We start from the raw sequence: 20,327 nt of genomic DNA on the forward strand, positions 1-20,327 counted from the left end.
AATTATTTCTGTACCTCAATTCTACTAAGTAGGATTTAAAGCAGTTACTATAAATGTTTCTTAATACTGATGTAACTGGTCTTGATTTTGTGTTTTTGTGCGAAAGCCTTTCACACACACTTTCTCGGTCAATTTAGCGTGTATGAGTGGGTTCACTAGTGCCTGCGTGAGATGGTGAGACCTGTGGTTTTTACGTCATCCTCCAGCCTTCTGCCCCGTTTCATGTCACATATTTTTTTCTGTTTTCAAGGCTGTGAGGATGCCAAGAGTAAGTGAAAACATGTTTTAGTTTTCACTTGTGGTCCCGAACCATTTCCACTTGTGGTCAGACATAGGTCTTTCTCAGCTGACAATTATTGAGAAAAGCAGCATAAACAGTCTAGGTTCACGAATGTGCCAGGAGCTTTTCTCCCTGTGGCCAGAGTTACACTCATTGTGGGTCCTCAAGCTGAGTCTTCTTAGTAGATTATTGACTGCGTCTGTGGAGTCCTCCTGCCCCGGCAAGCAGCCTACACCTTCCGCACCCTCCCTTTCTACTGTTCTGTGGCTGATCTCGCATTTATAAAAAAGGAGTCAGGCTGTAGACCTGTTAGCTATGTAAATGATTAATTATCCATAATTGCATTTAAAGACCTGTGGCATAAACTTCAGCTTTCACAGAGACTTGAAAATTAAGAGGCACAACCTTAATCCCTAAAGTGTAAGTGAAGCCTGTTCAGGAGCCATTCATTTAGTGTTTGGCCTGGGGAATGTGGCTTAATTCAATGGTTATATTGTTTTTTTATTTTTGTAAATTAATGTATTAACATTATTACCATTTGTTTATTCCTTTTTAGAAGAATATTCTATAATATTTTGCCTTTTAAAAAGTCTTTGTAAAGTGAAGGAATGTTGAAAACTGGAAAGTTCCAAAAATGACCTACCTCAGCCTCTTCTGTGACAGCGAAAGAAGTGAAGGACACAGGTCCGCCCTGCCTCGTGTAACCTGTTTTTACTGCAACAATAACACTGCTTATTTCTCCTAGAATAGTGTTTTTTATTTGGTTGTTGCTGTTCATAAAGCATAGGCAAGTTAATCATATTACACTGGTTGTTGATTTTCAAAACCTACTCTGTGAATGCATTTTAGATTTTCCAGACTGAGCAAATGTCATCCCCATCAGCTTTCATTTAGCACTTTGAGTGTTTTCATGGATGGGGATTTTTTTGTTAGTTTGTTTACATGTGTGTCTTTCCTTTTTTCTGAGCTGCTGGCTCCCTCCTTTCCTCCACCCACCCTCATCCCCTAGCCCCAAGTTAAGAAAAGACAGTGTGCTTGCTTTGTCATTGCAGCGGAAAAAGTCCCTGTGCCCATTGCTCCCACCAGATTGCCTGTCCTAAACTGCCCCAGTAGCGACATTCTAGGGTAGGGACATCTTCCTAGAACATGGGTTTATGTTAGAATCCTCATGCTGCTACTTGCTAGGGAAGTGGCCTAGAGAAACATACTGAACCTCTGGATTTCATTTCCTCGTTTTTAGTACTCTTGCCATGGAAGAGAGGCGTGTGGAATGATGAAATCATAAAGACCTAACACAGTTCCTAGCACACTGTGCACTGCTCAGCAAATGTTGTGAGCCCCTCCTTTCTTCCATGTTGACTCCAGGGCTGGCGCTTAATTCCTGGAACATCGTAGTTTCAGAAAGTGATGGAAAGAGGGAGGGAAGGTTGGTTCAATAACTGTATATTTCCTTCTGAAAATTAACTGGACCTTTCTCTCAAGCCCTACCCTCTGCAGTTAAATTCTTTGTCTTTTCCATTATCCCTGAATTTTGCTCCCATAAGACCATTCGGACAAATTTTAGCTTCTCTGGTACCTAGTAGCATTATATGAAATGATAGTGGCCAAATAAAAATAAACATTGTGCTCTTAGTTTCAATTCTAGTTTTTTAACATTTACGTGTTTCATATATATTGACTTGGCACTAGGTCATCGATGATGGAGGTATAAATGAAAATGTATTGATATTTGTGAATTATGGTTATAAGAAATTTTTCTTTTTCATTTCTTTTTTTTTTTTTCTTAAGACAGAGTCTCACTCTTTTCGCCTAGGCTAGAGTGCAGTGGCGTGATCTTGGCTCACTGCAACCTCTGACTCCCGGGTTCAAGAGATTCTTCTGCCTCAGCCTCCTGAGTAGCTGAGATTACGGGCACACGCTACCATGCCTAGCTAATTTTTGTATTTCTTTTTAGTAGAGACAGGGTTTCACCATGTTGGCCAGGCTGGTCTCAAACTCCTGACCTCAAGTGACCTGCCCACCTTGGTCTCTCAAAGTGCTGGGATTACAGGTGTGAGCAACCACACCCAGCCAAGAATTTTTTTTTTTTTTAAAGACAAAATCTCGCTCTGTCGCCCAGGCTGGAGTGCAGTGGCGCAATCTCGGCTAACTGCAACCTCTGCCTTCCAGGTTTAAGCGATTCTCCTGCCTCAGCCTCCCAAGTAGCTGGGATTACAGGTGTGCGCCACCACACCTGGCTAATTTTTGTATTTTTGGTAGAGACGGGGTTTCACCATGTTGGCCAGGCTGGTCTCAAACTCCTGACCTCAGGTGATCTGCCCACTTCAGCCTCCCAAAGTTCTGGGATTACAGGTGTAAGCCACTGCACGTGGCTAAGAAATTTTTAAATTTTGTTTTGAACATATTTTGGCAAGGTCTTTCTCACTTATCTTAATAGTTGAAATAATTAATTAAAACTATATGAAGAATTTTAAGATTTATTCCAAATCCTTTTTTTCCTTTCTCAATTATTTTGACAGTTTCTTGTGATGTATAAACAGATATTTTGCATAGCAAAAGACTTTGATATCTAATATTGTTCTTAATGGACTGGAATTATTTAATTAGCCTGAATGCAGTCTAACTTAAGTAGGCTTTTTATATAGTTATTATAATGGCTATATTTGAAAAGTATGCTTTGGCATAGTAGAAACTGCCAGATGCAATGCCATTTGATCTAAAAAGGTCACGGGAAAAGGGACATTTGAATTAAGTTATAAATTACAATTGAAGAACAATATTTTGATGTGTGAGACCAGAGATGTCAGAGCAGGGAGGTGTAATTCATGGGTTCATTATAGAACAGAGGTGCCTGACAGCTGAGCCATGCCAAAAGGAAAATTTATTTGCAACATCACGCAGACAGAAAATGGTAGCTAAGATGAGAAGCCAGAATAGAAACTTGAAACCTTGTGGTAATACACAGAGTTTATGCTAATAAGATTGCCTGAGATCCAGAGATGTTTAATGACTGCTGTAATATTAATGAGGTGCTTGCACATGTGCACATTTTCAATCTTATAAAAATTAAGACCTCATCCTTGCTCTATAAAATAACACACTTTATAACCATGCATTAAGGTGGATTCTCTTACCTCTCTGCTCAACATACAGATTTGCTGGAATTTCAGAATTGTTTAGGCAAAAGAGTTAAAGCTTTAAACAAGATTTTTATCCATGGTAGCTTTGAGGAAGGATATAATTTAATGTTTATAGCAATCCATGAGAAGTTCAATCATGAGTTAATTAAACTGTAGGCAGTCATTAAGTATTATTTATTCTTTTGAGAAGCTTGCCAGTAAAGCACTTATATATATTAAATTATAGAAAGTAATAAGCATGGAATGATTTGTCAGGCAGAGTGAGAGTAGCAGATTTAACTTGGGCAATTATGCAGAAATGTTTTTCTTGTAGCATGATCCTTTCTTTCTGCTAATCAGAAGGAGGTCAGAGGCTGTAGTAAGACAGTTGCAGATGTGTAGTGACTACCGGCATTGTTGGCTCTATTGAACTTCTTGTTTGAATAGTGTTAGGTAAGAGCCATGTGTCTAAAATATTACTCCCCATGATGATACCACTGTACAGCTTACAGCTATTTTACATTTCAGAGTATCTTGACACATTTTGTCTCATTTAGCACTTTCCATTGTTCTGTGACACAGCTGAGGGCTGGTGGTGTTAGGTCCATTTTACAGATGAAAACCTCAACTCAGCTGGTTCGGGACAGGGCTATTAGCAAGAATCTGTCACTTGCCTCACATCCTGTACTGTTTTCACTAGGCTGCAGAAGGTATTGACTAGTTGTTAATTTATTGTAGCACCCAGAGTTAGTTACTGAGAGCTTTTTATGCAACTAGCTAAATATGTCTAGTTATTGTGGCACAGTGTCTTTGGCTCTGAATGAATCAGTACAGTGGTTACTTTTGTTATAGTGGAGCCAGACGACTTGTTTGTTATTCAGAAGTTACTATTGTTTTTAGCACCAAAATCCCCGATGAAGTCCACTTTGCATAGTTCATGCATGCCTGTCTTTGCACACCACTGTATCCCTCCCCATTGCTAGCAGGCAGAGTTGCTTGGTACCTCTTGGTTGAATGAATGGAAGCAAAGAGAATATGGTGTGAGCAGCCTGCCTCTGAGGCTGGAATGTCCTACTGGGTTCAAGGACACCAAGGACTTCTGCTGCAGAAGGTGTGGCAGAAGAGGGCAAGACACCACATAGGGAAAGAGTTCACTCACATTTGTTCTTTCACAATGAACAACCAAAAACGAAGGAAAAATCACATCTCAGAGGATTCCATGGAGCAAACCCAGAGACCAAAGGCCAATTGCTAGAAAACAGCAAAACAGGCATAGTTCTGAGATGGAATGACTTGAAAGGCTGGTGGATTGTTGAAGAAATCACTGTTTTGTTATCAGATTCCCTAATCATAAATCCTAGGTCTTAACCTGTGGTTTAGGGAAGACAGGTTTTATTTGGGTAGAAATGCAGTCATGCAGTTTAGTGATGTGGAAAAGAGGCGGAAAGATTTACAAGTAAATGTTTCCTTGATCATTGGATTTAGTTAAAAAAAAAAAAAAAAAAAACACCACTGCCACACACCTGTGGTGATGAATCTGAAAGTGCTTTCTGCTAAATGACATCCTGCTATAGTGGTTGCGTGGGGGTAGCATAAGATCTAAGTGCTTCTCCCCTCCCTAGCTTTCAAAGATTGGAAGCTGTCTGAGTCACGATGCTTTATCTTGGTCCCTGCTTTTTGTACTGATCTTTTTACAGTTGCTCCAAAATGTACAGTTCTCTATACTCTACATTAAAATTGCATTTAATCCCAGATTTTACCAGCCTGACTTGGCTGCAAAATGGACAGAAAGGTTTAATTATCTTGCTTTAATTGCTTTTCTGTGGATACAAAGTGAAGCTGTAAGATGTTTGAGAGGTGTTTCTTTTTTCCCCATCTTCATGGCAATTTATTTTGCATAGCCTTCTTAGGAAAATGATAGAAAATCTTATTCACATTAAAGGACATTTTACCTTAGCAATATTGGGAAGCCTGTGTTTAATTTCCTGACTATAGACGGAGCTGTGTGGTCGTGATCAGGTGTTTAAAATTTGAAATCTACGTAATGTTTTTCACAATATGAAATTATGGCAATCCTTCAGAACTTGATGTTATATTAGAGGGGAATGTTTCTAATGACAATTTTTAGAGATTTAAGATAGCCAGTGTTTTGATAAATCTACCAATTCTACTTTATGTAAGGAATATAGTTGAAATATCCAGTTTAGCTCTTTCTTGAACATTATTTCTTGAACATTATCCTCATCTAAAGAAAGAAAAACTTTGGCTGGGTGCAGTGACTCATGCCTGTAATCCCAACACTTTGGGAGGCCGAGGTGGGCAGATCACCTGAGGTCAGGAGTTCAAGACCAGCCTGGCCAACATGGTGAAACCTCATCTCTACTAAAAATACAAAAATTAGCCGGGCGTGATGACGTGCGCCTGTAGTCCCAGCTAGTCTGGATGCTGAGGCAGGAGAATCACATGAAGCCGGGAGGCAGAGGTTGTAATGAGCCGAGATCATGCCATTGCACTGCAGCCTGGGCAGCAAGATTGAGACTGCGTCTTAAGAAGGGTTATTTGGGGCAGGTGCAGTGGCTCATGCCTGTAATCCCAGCACTTTAGGAGGTCTAGACAGGAAGACCACTTGAACCCAAGAGTTTGAGACCGCACTAGGCAGCATAGTGAGTTCCTATCTCTACAAAAAATAAAAAAAATTAGCCAGGCATGGTGGTGCATGCCTGTAAGCTGAGCTGCTTGGGAGGCTGCGGCAGGAGGATTGCTTGAGCGCAGGAATTCAGGCGGAAGTGGGCTGATTGTGCCATTGCACTCTAGCTCAGGCAACAGAGTGAAACTGTTTCTCAAAAAAAAAAAAAAAAAAAAAGCAACCCCGGACAGCATGGCAAAACCCTATTTCTACCAAAAATACAAAAATTAGGCATGGTGCACAGCTGTCCTAGTACTTGGGTGGCTGAAGTGGGAGGACTGCTTGAGCCCAGGAGATTGAGGCTGCAGTGAGCCATGATCGTGCCACTGCACTCCAGTGTGGGAGACAGAGCCAACACCCTGTCTCAAAGAGAGAAAAAAAGAAGGGCTATTTGATATATCCCAGCACCTAATAGAGTGCCTGGCATAGTTGAGCACTCAATAAATGTGTTGAAGGAAAGAAAGATGTCCTGATCACCAGTAATTTTCCCCAAATGTTGTAAAGGTAAGTTTCCCTATTATGAAGCTGTGTAGGCCATAACAACTTCTAGCATGTTAAAAGTGTATCTTTAATAAAAAGGCTGGGCGCTGTGGCTCACACCTGTAATCCCAACACTTTGGGAGGCTAAGGCGGGGGGGATCACGAGGTCAAGAGATGGAGACCATCCTGGCCAACATGGTGAAACCCCATCTCTACTAAAAATACAAAAATTATCTGGGTGTGGTGGTGCGCCTGTAGTCCCAGCTACTCAGGAGGCTGAGGCAGGAGAATCGCTTGAACCTGGAAGATGGAGGTTTCAGTGAGCCGAGATTGTGCCACTGCACTCCAGCCTGGTGACAGAGCGAGACTCTGTCTCAAAAAAAAAAAAAGTATTTCTTTAAAGATGTCTCAGAATTTTCTCAGACAAGATTTCTACAAGGTAGAAGTCAATGTCTATAACATTAAGAAGATAGTGCCCCTTTAGAAAGAGTCCCCTTGGTTCCCTAAGGAGGAAAGAGTCCCTTAGGTTTCCTAAGGAGGAGGGCACACCAGAACAGCCACTTGAGCAAGTTTTGTACTGGCCCCTGTGAAACACTTATGGTAGCGCAATAATATTCTTCCTTCATCCATTCAGGAAATATCACTTTGGGGCCGGGCATGGTGACTCATGCCTGTAATCCCAGCACTTTGGAGGTGGGTGGATCACGTGAGGTCAGTTCAAGACCAGCCTGGCCAACCTGGCGAAACCCCATCTCTACTAAAAATACACAAAATTAGCCGGGCGTGGTGGCGGGCGCCTGTAGTCCCAGCTACTCAGGAGGCTGAGGCAGGAGAATCGCTTGAACTGGGAGGCGGAGGTTGCAGTGAGTCGAGATCGTGCCACTGCACTCCAGCCTGGGCAACAGAGTGAGACTCCATCTCCAAAAAAAAAAAAAAGAGAGAAAAAAAAATTTATCACTTTGGGTAAATAATCCCACACTTTTTACTTCTCAGATGTGTCTTTGTGTAGGGGTGAGGACGGGTAGGGACTCTCAATACTTACTGGTATCATGGGAAAGTCAGGAATAGGGACTATTTTTTTAAGGAATAGGGATATTTTAAGAGGCCAGACAACAGGTCAAACAAAGGGAGAGAATCCACCATTATATAGAGAACAGAGTAGGGAAGGAAACTCGAGTTACCGTGTCACTGGAATAGCTTCTTAGGAGAAACTGCCATCTGAAATAAAGTTTTGTGAAGGAGGTGGGAATGCCAGGACTTGTTCAGAGGAGTGCCTCTTTCCCCATTAAGCTCATCAGTAGAAATTCAGCTGAGGGGCATTATGCAGGCTGCAGCCATGCTCTCTAACAAACGGAACAACTACAACGAGATGTTCAACACTTCAGTGGAAGCATCTCTTCCAGCTGTAGTTTAAAACTCTTCTTGGTTCACCAGAAGGCCGGAATGCCACAGGGATTAATGATATTTCATTGAACTTCATCCGCTCAGCAGTTTGCTTTTGGAGTGGGCTTTATGTTCTTATGAGCAATTTCCTGGTAGCAGGCACCTAAGATTTTATTTTTCTTATTACTATTATTATTTTTTCGAGATGGGGTCTCACTCTGTCTCTCAGGCTGGAGTGCAGTGGCACAATCTCGGCTCACTGCAACCTCTGCCGCCTGGGTTCAAGCGATTCTCCTGCCTGCCTCAGCCTCCCGAGTAGCTGGGATTATAGGCGCCTGCCACCGCGCCTGCCTAATTTTTGTAGTTTTTTAGTAGGGATGCGGTTTCACCATGTTGGCCAGGCTGGTCTTGAACACCTGACTTCATGATCTACCAACCTCAGCCTCCCAGAGTGCTGGGATTACAGGCGTGAGCCACCACGCCCAGCCAAGATTTTAAAATTCAAATTTTTTCCTGTATGTGATACCAGAGTTTTAATCAAATTTCATTTAACGTGGGTAATTTTATGTGACACATAAGTGGTGTTTGTTTATAGCTTAACAAAATTTTTTGTCTCTGAGAAGACCACTCTGTAATCTGGAAAGTTGATCAAACTTGAGGCCGATTTTTTTTTTTCTTTTTAAAAGAAGTAGTTAACATATATTTTCTAATATTATCCTCTACCCCTAGGAGGTTGATGTTATTATTTTATCCATTTTTAAAGATGTCAAAATTAAGGCACAAAAATGACAAGTAACTCTTTCAAGGTCACATACCTAGTAAATAGTAGAGCTAGAGTTGGAATCCAGGCAGTTTGACTCCAAAGTCCATAGTTTTTCCTACTTACCCTTTTTTCTTTCTTTCTTTCTTTTTTTTTATTGGAGACAGGGTCTCACTCTGTCACCCAGACTTGTAGTGCAGTGGTGTGATCAAGGCTACTGCAGCCTTAACCTCCCAGGCTCAAGCCATCCTTTCACCTCAGCCTCCTGAGTAGCTGGGACTACAGCTGGGACTATAGGCACATGCCACCACGCCCAGCTAATTTATTAAATTTTTAGTAGAGATGAGGTCTCACTGTGTTGCCCAGGTTAGTCTTGAATTCCTGAACTCAGTCTTCCTACCTCAGCCTCCCAAAGTGTTGAGCTTACAGGTGTGAGCCACTGTGCATAGCCTCACACTTTTCTTATAATTAATTACCCCATACAGTATAATTACCTCTTATAAATGTTGTTAATTTTGCCATGAGCTTTTCATTAAAAATTTATGATTTGATCAACTTCATTTGATTTCAAATTATCACTAAAATGTATGCTTTTTGCATTAAATAGGCATGTAATTCTTCCTTTTATTCAGTTCCAATCCACGTTGACCTGTGATTATAAATCCCCATTGTATTATAGAACTTGACAAATGTCTGCTTGTTCTGGATATTAGGCAAAGTATGAGAATCTGACTTTGTTTCAGATCTTTTTATATGTCTGAAAGAAGGCTATATTGGATAGTTTTCAAACATTTGCAAATCATAGTAGTATTTTATTTTTAAAAGAGTCTAATGATAATAATAAATATGAATCTAATTATAAATAATAATAAAAATAAATAAGTTAATATTTATTCATTGCACCACCACTCCCAAGTGGGATCCAGCATTGATCATTGTTGTAGGTCTTTTGTTTTGTTTTAAGATAGTTGATTTATTGTTATAGCTAATGTACAACCTGGACTTCCCAGTCTTGATTTAAAATAAATTAGTGTCCTCTAAACTGTGAGAATGCTCTGGAAATTCAAATTTTTAATACTTTGTGTTTTGCTGAGTGAGCATTGAAAATGGATGTTTGGGTCGGGTGCGGTGGCTCATGCCTGTAGTCCCAACACTTTGGGAGGCCGAGGCGGGTGGATCACGAGGTCAAGAGATCGAGACCATTCTGGTTAACACGGTGAAACCCCATCTCTATTAAAAATACAAAAAATAAGCCGGGCATGGTGGGCGCCTGTAGTCCCAGCTACTTACTCGGGAAGCTGAGGCAGGAGAATGGCGTGAACCCGGGAGGCAGAGCTTGTAGTGAGCCGAGATCGCGCCACTGCACTCCAGCCTGGGCAACAGAGCAAGACTCCGTCTCAAAAAAAAAGAAAATGAATGTTTGTGATATTCCTTTCGTTAGCAGTTAAATGGTTGGAAGAGAGACTTGCAGTGTGTGTTTCAGCATTTATTTATTGATTTCATTCAACAAATATTTACCACTGCCAGCTTACTGTGTGCCCAGCCCAGGGGCTCTAGCAGTTGCCAGGAAGGCATCTGCATGTCCTCCTGAGTCTTCTGTTAGAAAGAGGAAACACATGGCTGTCTCCTCTTGTGATTCCACAGGTCTTTGCCTAAACCTAAGCGAGAGTAATTATTACAACCTACTTAATCTTATCATTTTGCATGTTTTGTATCTGTACCAATTTGTAAGTTTCCTGGAAATAAGGGCTGCGACTTATTAAGGTTTATTCTTTACATGTCTTGAATGTTCAGCTTCACTTGTCCTGAATGTTCGGCAAATGCTGCCTCATTGTTAAAATAAGAGATTGAAGCACGAGTGAAAGATCAGAACGTCCACTCCATGAGAACAGGGATCTCTGTGTTGTTCACTGCTGTGTCTCAGAACCTAGTATTTTATTTAGGAAGTTAGCAAGTTTTTCTGGAGTATTACCTTATACTATGGACTGTGTTCAGCACTGGAGATGCAAGTCTCAGACAAAACCAATCTTTGTGTAAGAAGACTAGATGTATAAAGGAAAGGTGGATTTCCAATGAGAATTCTGAGTGACAGCCACAGTATGGGGAGGTAGATAGAGCAGGAGGATCTTTGTACCTGCTGTTTCTCTACATCATCTGCAAGTTGGAACTCAGAAACTTGGAGTGTCTGGAGTATCTTTGCGAGGTGGGGAGGTGTCTGTCCATGGTGCCAGACACTACACAGGGTTGAAAAGACGCAGGGTGAGAAAAGTTGATTAGCTTTGACAAGAAACAAGTCTGGTCCTAAAGGGAATATGTAGATAAACCTGCATCTTTATTCATATGTACTGAAAAACTAACATACTATTACAGACTTATTTTCTTTAAAAAGCTCTTAAATTTTAGGCACTTTAAATATTTTGTTTTTGTGTGAAATTAGCACAGTCGAAAAATTTGAGAAATGCTAAAAAGAAAGAACATAATCTAGTGTGACTTTACGTTGCTTTGCGGAGAATGAGGCAAGAGTGGGGGTCCTCCTGGCTGGGTTGGAGTCTTGGCTTCACCACCTGCTGGCTGAGTGTGTTGAACACCTTTACTTTATCTTTCTGTCCCTCAGTTTCCTCATCTGTGAGGTAGGGCGATGATAGCTCCTAAACTGTAGATTAAATGAGAGAATACTTTCCCCATAGGATTAGGTAAGATAATGATTACATGGAATGTCCTGAGCACTGGGCGGGGCCAAACATTCCCTAAATGTTTGCTTTATGGGAATATAGGGGAATCCTATTCCTATCTTTGCCACAATATTTTCTGCCTTGCTTGTCTCCCTCTCCCAGAGCGAGTAGAATAGGGGTTGGGATAGGGTGGTCTTGGATGAGAACAAATTCCTGCGCCTACTGAAATGATGTAATCTCAGTGCCCCTTTCCTGACTCTTCTGTGAGAGATAGTCAATGAGGAGCTTGCCTTGGATTGATTTGTGTCCTGTCTGTTATTTGGTGCAGTTAGCTAACTGAAATTGTTGTTGTTTTAGCTGCACGAAAGCGGTTACGATGCTGGCAAAGCCCTGCAGCGCCTGGTGAAGAAGCCTGTGCCCAAGCTCATCGAGAAGTGCTGGACCGAGGACGAAGTGGTGAGCAGGAACCAGCATTTGCCTTGTGCTCTGGGGCATCGGGCCACCGGCGTCTCAGTGTGTGACCTCCCTGCTGCTCAGGGAAAGCAGAAGCTTCAGTCATGCAGAATGGCTGTCCGTGGCGGCGCCAGGCAGGAGGATGGGGCCCTTCAGCCCCATAATTGTACAGAAAGACTTGATTTTATTAAGATTAGGCTTCATAGATGATGGGAAAGATTGTCCAACTTTCATGGAAAGAAAGGAGAAATTGATAGTTACTCCTAAAAAAAGTTAATTTGAACTTGTTTTTGGTGCAAGCTAGCTTGTGATACCTCCCTATTTAAAGACACAGCATGTTAAAACCCGTGGACATATAACCTAAAGTAGGGTTGGTGACTTGTCTTTTTTTTAATCGTAATTATTTTAGAGAAGGGGGTCTTGCTGTGTTGCTCAGGCTTGTTTTGAACTCCTGGGCTCCATCAGTCCTCTTGCCCCAGCTTCTTGAGTAGCTGGGACTGTGGGCATGCTCCACCATGCTTGGCTTGGTGGCTTGTTTTTATAGGGCTTGTAAGACCCCTGACCTCCTAAACGACATTGATTACAAGCGGGAAGCAGAGAGTTGATGAAATAAATATACTGGATTTCACATACTGATTGTATTGCTGTGGCCTGTTGAAGGAAGTGGGGAGAGAGAAATGCGCCCACAAATACAGCCTTGCAAACCCATGGATTCCCATCCAGCAGACAGTTTTAATGAAGCTACATCTCCATCTTGTGACTTGTAAAAGGCATTGCTGTAAACGACTTACGGATTTTTTGTGCTTTTGAAATACAGTCTTCAGTATGAATGTTACCGCTTGACATTTGCCTTTCAGGTCGAATGAAATTTAAATGAAGGCTGGCACTAATACACATATTGATTGCAAGTTCCTCTCCTGTATTTTAAAATATGCTAAGAAAGAATGTTTAGAAATTGTATGTGCTTTCCTGATCCCGCTCTTTCATTGATTCAGCAATATTTACTGAGTGCCTGCTTGCGTGCCAGGTGTTGTCCCTCCTTGGGAGTCTTAAGTTTTAAGAGGGGAGACCTTCGTAAATGAGTATGTGTCAGGGGGTGGTGAAGCAGATACAGAATAGGGTGATGAGGGAGAATCAGCTGGGTGGGGTACTGTCTTAGCTAAGGGAGGATCAGGAAAGTCCTGGTAAGTAACATTTAGATAAGACCTTAGTAAGGTGAGGAAGGCAGCCTTTTGGATATTAGAGAATTCTGGGCCCTAAGGTGAAAGCATGCTTGGCATGTTCAAGAAGTAGGCAGGAATGTTTCTGCAGCACAGCAAGGAGGGGAGTGGTAGGAGAGGTGGGCGGTGGGCTTGTGGGAGGGGTGTCCCAGAGGGAGCAGATCAGGTGTGACCTGTTGGCCCGCCGTCAGGGCGTGGTGATGTGCCCCACATGAGCAGCTTCTGAACAGAGGAGTGACTTGCTCCGACAGTGGGGCTCACTCTGGCTGCTGAGTCCGGTGGTCTCTGGGGGTTGCTGCACATCAGGCTGGGACTGGTGGCTGGGTGGTGTGGCAGCAGTGGTCGTGATAAGAAGCAGCGAGATCCAGGCTGCACCTTGAAGGCAGAGAAAAGAGAATTTGCTCCTAGAATGGCTGTGGGTGAGGGTGGGCAAGGGCCGAGGAATGGGAAAAGCTAGGCGGAGCTGAGACGCACTGAAATGGCCCTAGGGTTTGGTAATGGAGTGCTTGTTGAATAGTCCCTTAAGACTTTAACTTCATCAGACTTATGGAGTTCATGAAGCTGTTTTAAAACAAACAAACAAAAACATAAAAATCTTACGTGATTAATAAAGAGAAAGAAACATCTTAAACATTTAAAAATGTTTAGACAACGTTAAATTCAGTTTTGAGAAGTCATAATGATACTGTTTTTTTACCGTAAGCCTCTTTATGTGAGGAGTGGATAGGAGATCTGATTGACAAGGTTTTAAAATTCTGCGAAAAGCCTGTGTGGAAGAAACACATAAGGAGATGAAAAGGATGGAACAAGTGTATAGACTGTGGTCATTTAACCACCCTTTGTGAGATTGCCTTCACTCCCCTCAGCCTGGCCTAGGCGGCCTCAGGGCCTTGTCAGCTTGCGATCCACGGCTGCTTCTGCTTCTGCCTCTCCCTCAGTTCCTGGCCATCTCTCTCTTCAGTCTCCAGGCCCTTTGGCGTCCTCTCTCCTTCGCCACCTCTCTGCCTCTTCTTGGTGTCTCCCACCCTCCCCACTCCTCACTCATGCCTCCCAGCCCCTCGCTAGCCATGGCTCTCCTCTCTCCCTTCTTTCGTTTCTCTTGTGACCTTTCATTCCCTCTGGAATTTTAAAAATACACAGCCAAAGTCCTCTCTTCCTGCTGAAGAGAAAGCTGCTTTCCTTTTTCTGCAGCGCCTGCTTGTAACATCAGGCAGCTGTTGATTGTCTCCCCATTGCTGCTGCTTGGGGATTTGTCGCCGTGAGCTGAGAGGGAAGTTTTGCACATCAGAAAGAGCCTGGTTTATTTTGAAAAACAAAACAGGACTCCAAAGTGGTGAATACTTTGAGTATGGAATAGTGATCCTTAACTGTATACATCCGTATCCGTTTGGGGTCATTTTTATCATGTTTGCTTCTTGGTTTGAAAAATGTCTTGGCAGCCATCCAGCCCTTGCAGAGCCTCAGGATCAAATGGTTCCCTTATGTGTAGGAAGTGAAGCTTCACTTTGAAAACCTCAGCAGTGAAGAAGAGAGACTGACTGAATAATTGAGAGGTTGAAGGAAGCTTCTGGTGAATGGATCCAAATCAAATCTTTGAAGAGATTTATGTGGCAACAAGGCAGTCCCCTCTTGACCCTGGCCTGGCTTTGGCTGTGAAAAAACACCTGCTGTGTTCATGTGGCCCCCTTCTGTTGAATTTACCACATTTTCTCACCTCAGGAATCACAGGAATAAGCAAAACAAAGGTGTCCCAGCTAACATAAATACATGGGCCTACCTCCCCCTTTTTCCTCCCAGTTTTCTGTGTACTTAGAACATCCTAATTATTATTTTTATTATTATCATTACTATTTTTTAAGAGATGGGGGTCTTGCTATGTTGCCCAGGCTGGACTCAAACTCTTGGGCTCAAGTGATCCTCCCACATCCGCCTCGGAGCAGCTGGAACTACAGGCAAGCCACAATGCCTGGCTACTTATTATTAAACTTTGCTGCCGCTGGCATATTAATTTGTTCTAACTACCCACTGTCTGATCTGACTACAACAGTCTTGATGAACGGGTTTCCCTTGGCATTTTTACATGAATGCTTTGAAGCAGCTGCTCTGTGAGAGGGTTGGTGAAATAAGCACCTGAAGGTGTGAGTTCCCTGCTGTGCAGCGGACAGGCTGGGCCTCTGCACCTCCTGGGCCTGGCAGGCCTGCTGCTCTATGAAGAAGCTAACCTCTCATGCCAGTGCAGACCCTACTCATTCTCCAGGCTCAGCTCCGTTCCTGGCCCATTCCGCGGCCAGTGCTCCCTCTTCGCACTGTCTCCCCTCTGCGCGTCTCTCGCTTGGCAGTTCATCCTCTGCCTGCTCGTGCTGACTTCTGATCCCCAGCTCTTCATTCCTTGCAGTCTTATTTCCTTGCGGTCTTATTTCTGAGTTGATTGTCCTCCGAGTTTGTAAACTTGTTAAGGGTAAGGACTTAATGATGAAGATAATTTCTCTTCATATGAGAGGCTTGAAGAATATTGATGACTCTTTGTTCGAGGTAATCCTTTTAAAAAGTTCTTCACTATAATTGAGTGTCTTCAATCCAGCATTTTAAAACTTGTAATAGTTAATAGTTATGAATCAGCACATTAAAGAGAAAAACTTTTACATGCCTCAGAAACCAACCTTAAAAATTTTACTTTTGGAGCCTGGTCAACACGGCAAGACCTTGTCTCCACAAAAAATTAAAAACATAATAAAATAGCTGAACATGGTGCCATGTGCCTGTAGTCCCAGCTACTTGGGAGGCTGAGGTTGGAGAATCGCTTGAGTCCAGGGGTTCGAGGCTGCAGTGAGCCGTGATCATGGCACTGCACTTCAGCCTGGGCAACAGAGCGAGACTCTGTCTCCAAAAAAAATAATAATATAAAAGTACTTTTGGAAAAAGCTCACACATTAAACTCTTTCTTCTTCTTCTTCCTTCTCCTCCTTCTCCTCTTCCTCCTCCTCCTATCACCTGACCTCTTCTTCCTAGGTCTTTCAGATAATCATGAGTTCTGGAGATCTTAGACCTCAGAATCACACAATAGGAGGCCTTTCATCTCAAACTCTCAGTTTATTTCTCTGACAATGTGCATGTATGATGTTCCTAATTGAAGTTGCTTTGGAGCTGAGACACTTCAAATCTTGAACTGAAGCCAAAATGTGCCAGTTTCTGTCAAATTCTGTACCGGATACTGCAAATTAATTTTGCTTTTGCCGAGTGTCTGCGAGCAACACCTGGGTCGTGTCTTTCAGGCTAAGTAAACTTGGTTAGATCAGAGAAGCATTTTGGAAGAAATGCTAGGTCAGTTTGTGAAGCTTTAAATACCAAGGTATGGGCAAGGGTGGAGCCAAAGTAAATGGCTGCCTTCTGCCTCTGAGAGTTACATTGATGGTTAACCAATTTCACATGTATTATGCTAAAAATACTGTTCCTTTTCAGGAAGTCATCCAGATTGGTAGAACTTAGGAAGATAAAGAGGTGGAAATACAGATTAAAACATTAAAAAAAAACCCCAAACAAAACAAACCTTAGATTATTAGGTTTTTAATTAAACATGATGAACACATTCAAATATAACATAAAGGCCCCAGGCTGAACTGCACCTAATCGAAACAGATTAAGTCACCCTTCCATGCTTGGGTGGTTATTAATTCTGTTTATTTATGCATGCGAGCTGACGGTAGCATTTGCTGCTGTTGTGTTGGTGCATATTGCACTGGGATTCCGTTGCCGCTTGATGCTGTGCTCTTAATTAGCATTCAGCTGTTGATTATGGAAATACTGGGGATGCTAATTGAATTCTTTTTAAAATTCAGGGCCTGCATTTTCCTTGTGGAGTTTGGTTTGACTTGCAAGATTGTAAGATTGGGTGCTCCACTGAGCTGTGCATCTCACTCTTTGCTTCCTACCCACTTAGCTGTGTTTTGGTTTTTAAAATTATTTTCATGTTGAATTAGCTTTCTGCAACAATCCAGGTGTTGCACAAAGTGAAGGTTCTGTTGCTTACCATGTTACTACAGGGTGTTTTTATTTCATCTTGGATAACTATAGCTTTTATCTTGAAATACACTACCCATTAAATATTTTATATCAATTCTGATGTAATACATTGAGGTGAACAACCTAGATACAAATAAGCTCTGAAATTTTTATCCAAAGATAGTTAATCTGTGGTAGTGATAAACCTTAATTGGCCATGTACATGGATTTATTTACAAGCTCATAAATTTTAAAACATCTAAATCTTCCTTCAATTTAAAGCTCAGTCTATCATAAATATAAATGAAAATCCTTCTTTCAAAATTGACATGAGATGGCAAAGTAATTTTCTAAGTATTTGTAATCCAGTGAACCCGTGCGGCCGGTCAAGGAATTACTTACACAGAATACACACAACTATTTGCAGGGTGTCTTTCCCCAGCAGCATCTCCAGATGCCTTTGTTATGCCCTTTTTGGAATGTCTGCTTGAGAAAACATTGTTTTCATTGTTCACTCTTTTCAAGCTAGGCATCTGAATGTGCCAGAAGACAGGGCTGCTTAGTGGGGCAAAAATACAATGAATTTTATTTACTGTTTGCGTGGCAGCTGAGGAAAATGGAATTCACAGCAAAATCCCAGTTAAGGTCCAATAGCAGCAGGAGGTTGTGGAGGTGAAAACAGCAAGGAGGACAATGACAAAGAGAGAGAGAGGCTCTCAGAGCTTGTAGTTATGGTTACATGGATTTCAGATACTAATAATCTTGGTGATTTTGTTTTAAAATTTTACAACCACAATATAGGGGAAGGCTTAGTTATACTTATTTTAGGAATGGTAAAATTTCCAGAGTTGTTGACCATTTTATGTAGTCATTCAACAATGATGATAGGAGAGTCTTGTAGGTCATCTAGTATGAACCTTTTCACTTTCTTATTCTTTTTAGGATTTTGTGCAGATTTTTTTTTTATTGTTAGAACAACATCCTAAAATCATTAAAGGGAATTTAAAACCTCACCACTAACACGTCGTCTCACAGTGTCTGGCTTTATCGTCTCATTTGCTGGCTTCTTGCTCTCTTCTGGTCTTTGTTTATGTACGTACGTGGTTTTATGTCATTGTCAACTTACGTATGTGTACAGGTTTGCATACATGTGAGTTGAGTCAGAACATTGAAATTATCTTTCTAAAGAAATTATAACTTGAAAATTTTTACAATTCATTTGGAACCTTTGCCATTAACCCAAAATACAGATACAATGTATCTACTGCGTCACATAGTAGGTACTTAGTACATTTTAAATTGAATCACAGTAGGTTCTCCTCTCTACTAACCACCCTTCCTCCAGTTTTAAATGACAGTGGTACTGTTTCTTATGAAGAGCTAAATTTGTATATATGAGAGTAGGAAAAATAAGAGAAATAGAAATGTTGATATATTACACATATGTACATATTACTCCATATTATGTATTCTTAATGTGACCTATAGTAAGAATTAGCCCTTAATATTAAAAAAGAAAAATGTAGATTCAAGTGAGATTTGCCTGAAGTTCCAACTATTAATAAAATTGGACTATTTTTCCTATGGTTAATTCCCATCAGCCTTTGAACCAAACCCTTGCTTAAAGAAGTCAATAGTATGGATAGAGTGGAATTTATTGTCAAGTCCTTTCGGAAATGAGACAGCAAATTAAAAATCAATTATATGCACAGAAAAGTTGGTGTAAGGCAGTCAATTCTGTCAGTTAGTTTGCAGAAAGATACTACTGTTTAACAAGCTCTAAAGAGAAATGTATTTTTAAAATCCTTTAGTAAATGAAATAGGACAAGCATTTTACTAGAAGGTAAGAGATATTTCAAAAATATATTTCAGTAGTTCATGTCAGTAGAAGTCACCTGTGGGATAAATGTACAGATTCAGCTGTGACCTTTCCATTCACATCCATGGCTCACTACTTTCTAGGCTTCCTCTTTATGCTGTGGCCAAAGAAGTTAGTATGCCCATTTTGCTCTTTGTGTTTAACAAGATTATTCTTTTCTTACTGTCTTTAACCAGTACTTTTTTTAAGTTCATCATCCCCAGCCCTACTTTTAGATTAAAAAAATAAAAGCCAGCATACCTTGTGCTGTTCTTTAGGGCCGTGTGTGTGTGTGTGTGTGTGTGTGTGTGTGCGCGTGCACACGCATGCATGTGCACACGTCTGTGTTTAGGCATTAGGGCTATACAGAGACCTGGAAAGTAACCCCACATTGAATATAAGCACACCTTCAATTACTGCTGGCTGCTTGGGATCATCTTTGTAAATCTAAGAGCACTTTTTGGGTGTATTTTTCATTTTTGCTTGAGCGGGGAGTAAGGGCAGTAATGGGGGGAGTCTTCAGCTTGAAAGATTAATAAATACTAGAGCAGTGGGTTATTGAAGCCATGTTTCCATCTCATTTTCAAGGGCATGTAAAAAAATGGAGGTAGCATACACTTTCAGCCACTGTCTATCATCTTTCTCTGTTCATTTAAAAAATGAGAACAAGGCACAAGGGGACTTGAGAGATTGCATTTGTTCTCTCATAGAGTGGTTATTTTATAAATGAAGAGGATGGAAAACTCTTTTCTTGTGCAGTTTCTTAGCAACAGAATTGGAGTCAGTTTTAATGTGTGTGCTTAGAACATTCTACGTATAGTGACATTGGAGTCTTACATTTTCACAGGTGAGACATATTACATTGGTAACTGGAATTGAATGTTGGGAGAAGGAAACAGGAAGTGAAAAATGAGAACCCTACCATGAGAGGAAGTCATTCATTTAAAGCCACCTCCTCTCTCCTGGCATACTTCTGTCTTAAATCTAAAGTCTCCCTTAGGCTAGGCGCAGAGGCTCATGCTTGTAATCCCAGCACTTTGGGAGGCGGAGGCAGGGAGATCAAGTGAGGTCAGGAGTTCGAGACCAGCCTGGCCAACATAGCGAAACACTGTCTCTACTAAAGATACAAAAATTAGCTGGGCATGGTGGCGCGTGCTTGTAATCTCAGCTACATGGAAGGCTGAGGCAGGAGAATCACCTCCCCAGGAAGCAGAGGATGCATTGAGCCAAGATTGTGCCACTGCACTCAGTCTGGGTGACAGAGCAAGACTCTGTCTCAAAAAAAAAAATAAATAAATAAATAAAAAATAAATAAATAAATAAATAAAGTAAGTAAGTAAGTCTCCCTTAGGTAGAAGTAGTGATGGCCTTGGTAACCCCCTAATTGCCATCTTCACTAGAGTGCCAGCCTATTTTG

General features: G+C 41.5%; 1 protein-coding gene across 12 annotated transcripts in view; it reads left to right on the forward strand.

The window, feature by feature from the left end:
* RERE (arginine-glutamic acid dipeptide repeats) overlaps window positions 1-20,327 on the forward strand; it is a 466,306-nt gene that overhangs the window by 342,770 nt on the left and 103,209 nt on the right. For all 12 annotated transcript variants that reach the window (XM_063668254.1, XM_054440862.2, XM_063668280.1 and 9 more), the window contains one exon: window positions 11,738-11,836. In XM_063668254.1, coding sequence (XP_063524324.1) covers window positions 11,738-11,836 — 99 coding nt within the window. The remainder of the gene's footprint in view (window positions 1-11,737; window positions 11,837-20,327) is intronic.

The sequence above is a fragment of the Pongo pygmaeus genome, chromosome 1 (genome assembly GCF_028885625.2).
Source record: "Pongo pygmaeus isolate AG05252 chromosome 1, NHGRI_mPonPyg2-v2.0_pri, whole genome shotgun sequence".
In the NCBI taxonomy this organism is placed as follows: domain Eukaryota; kingdom Metazoa; phylum Chordata; class Mammalia; order Primates; family Hominidae; genus Pongo; species Pongo pygmaeus.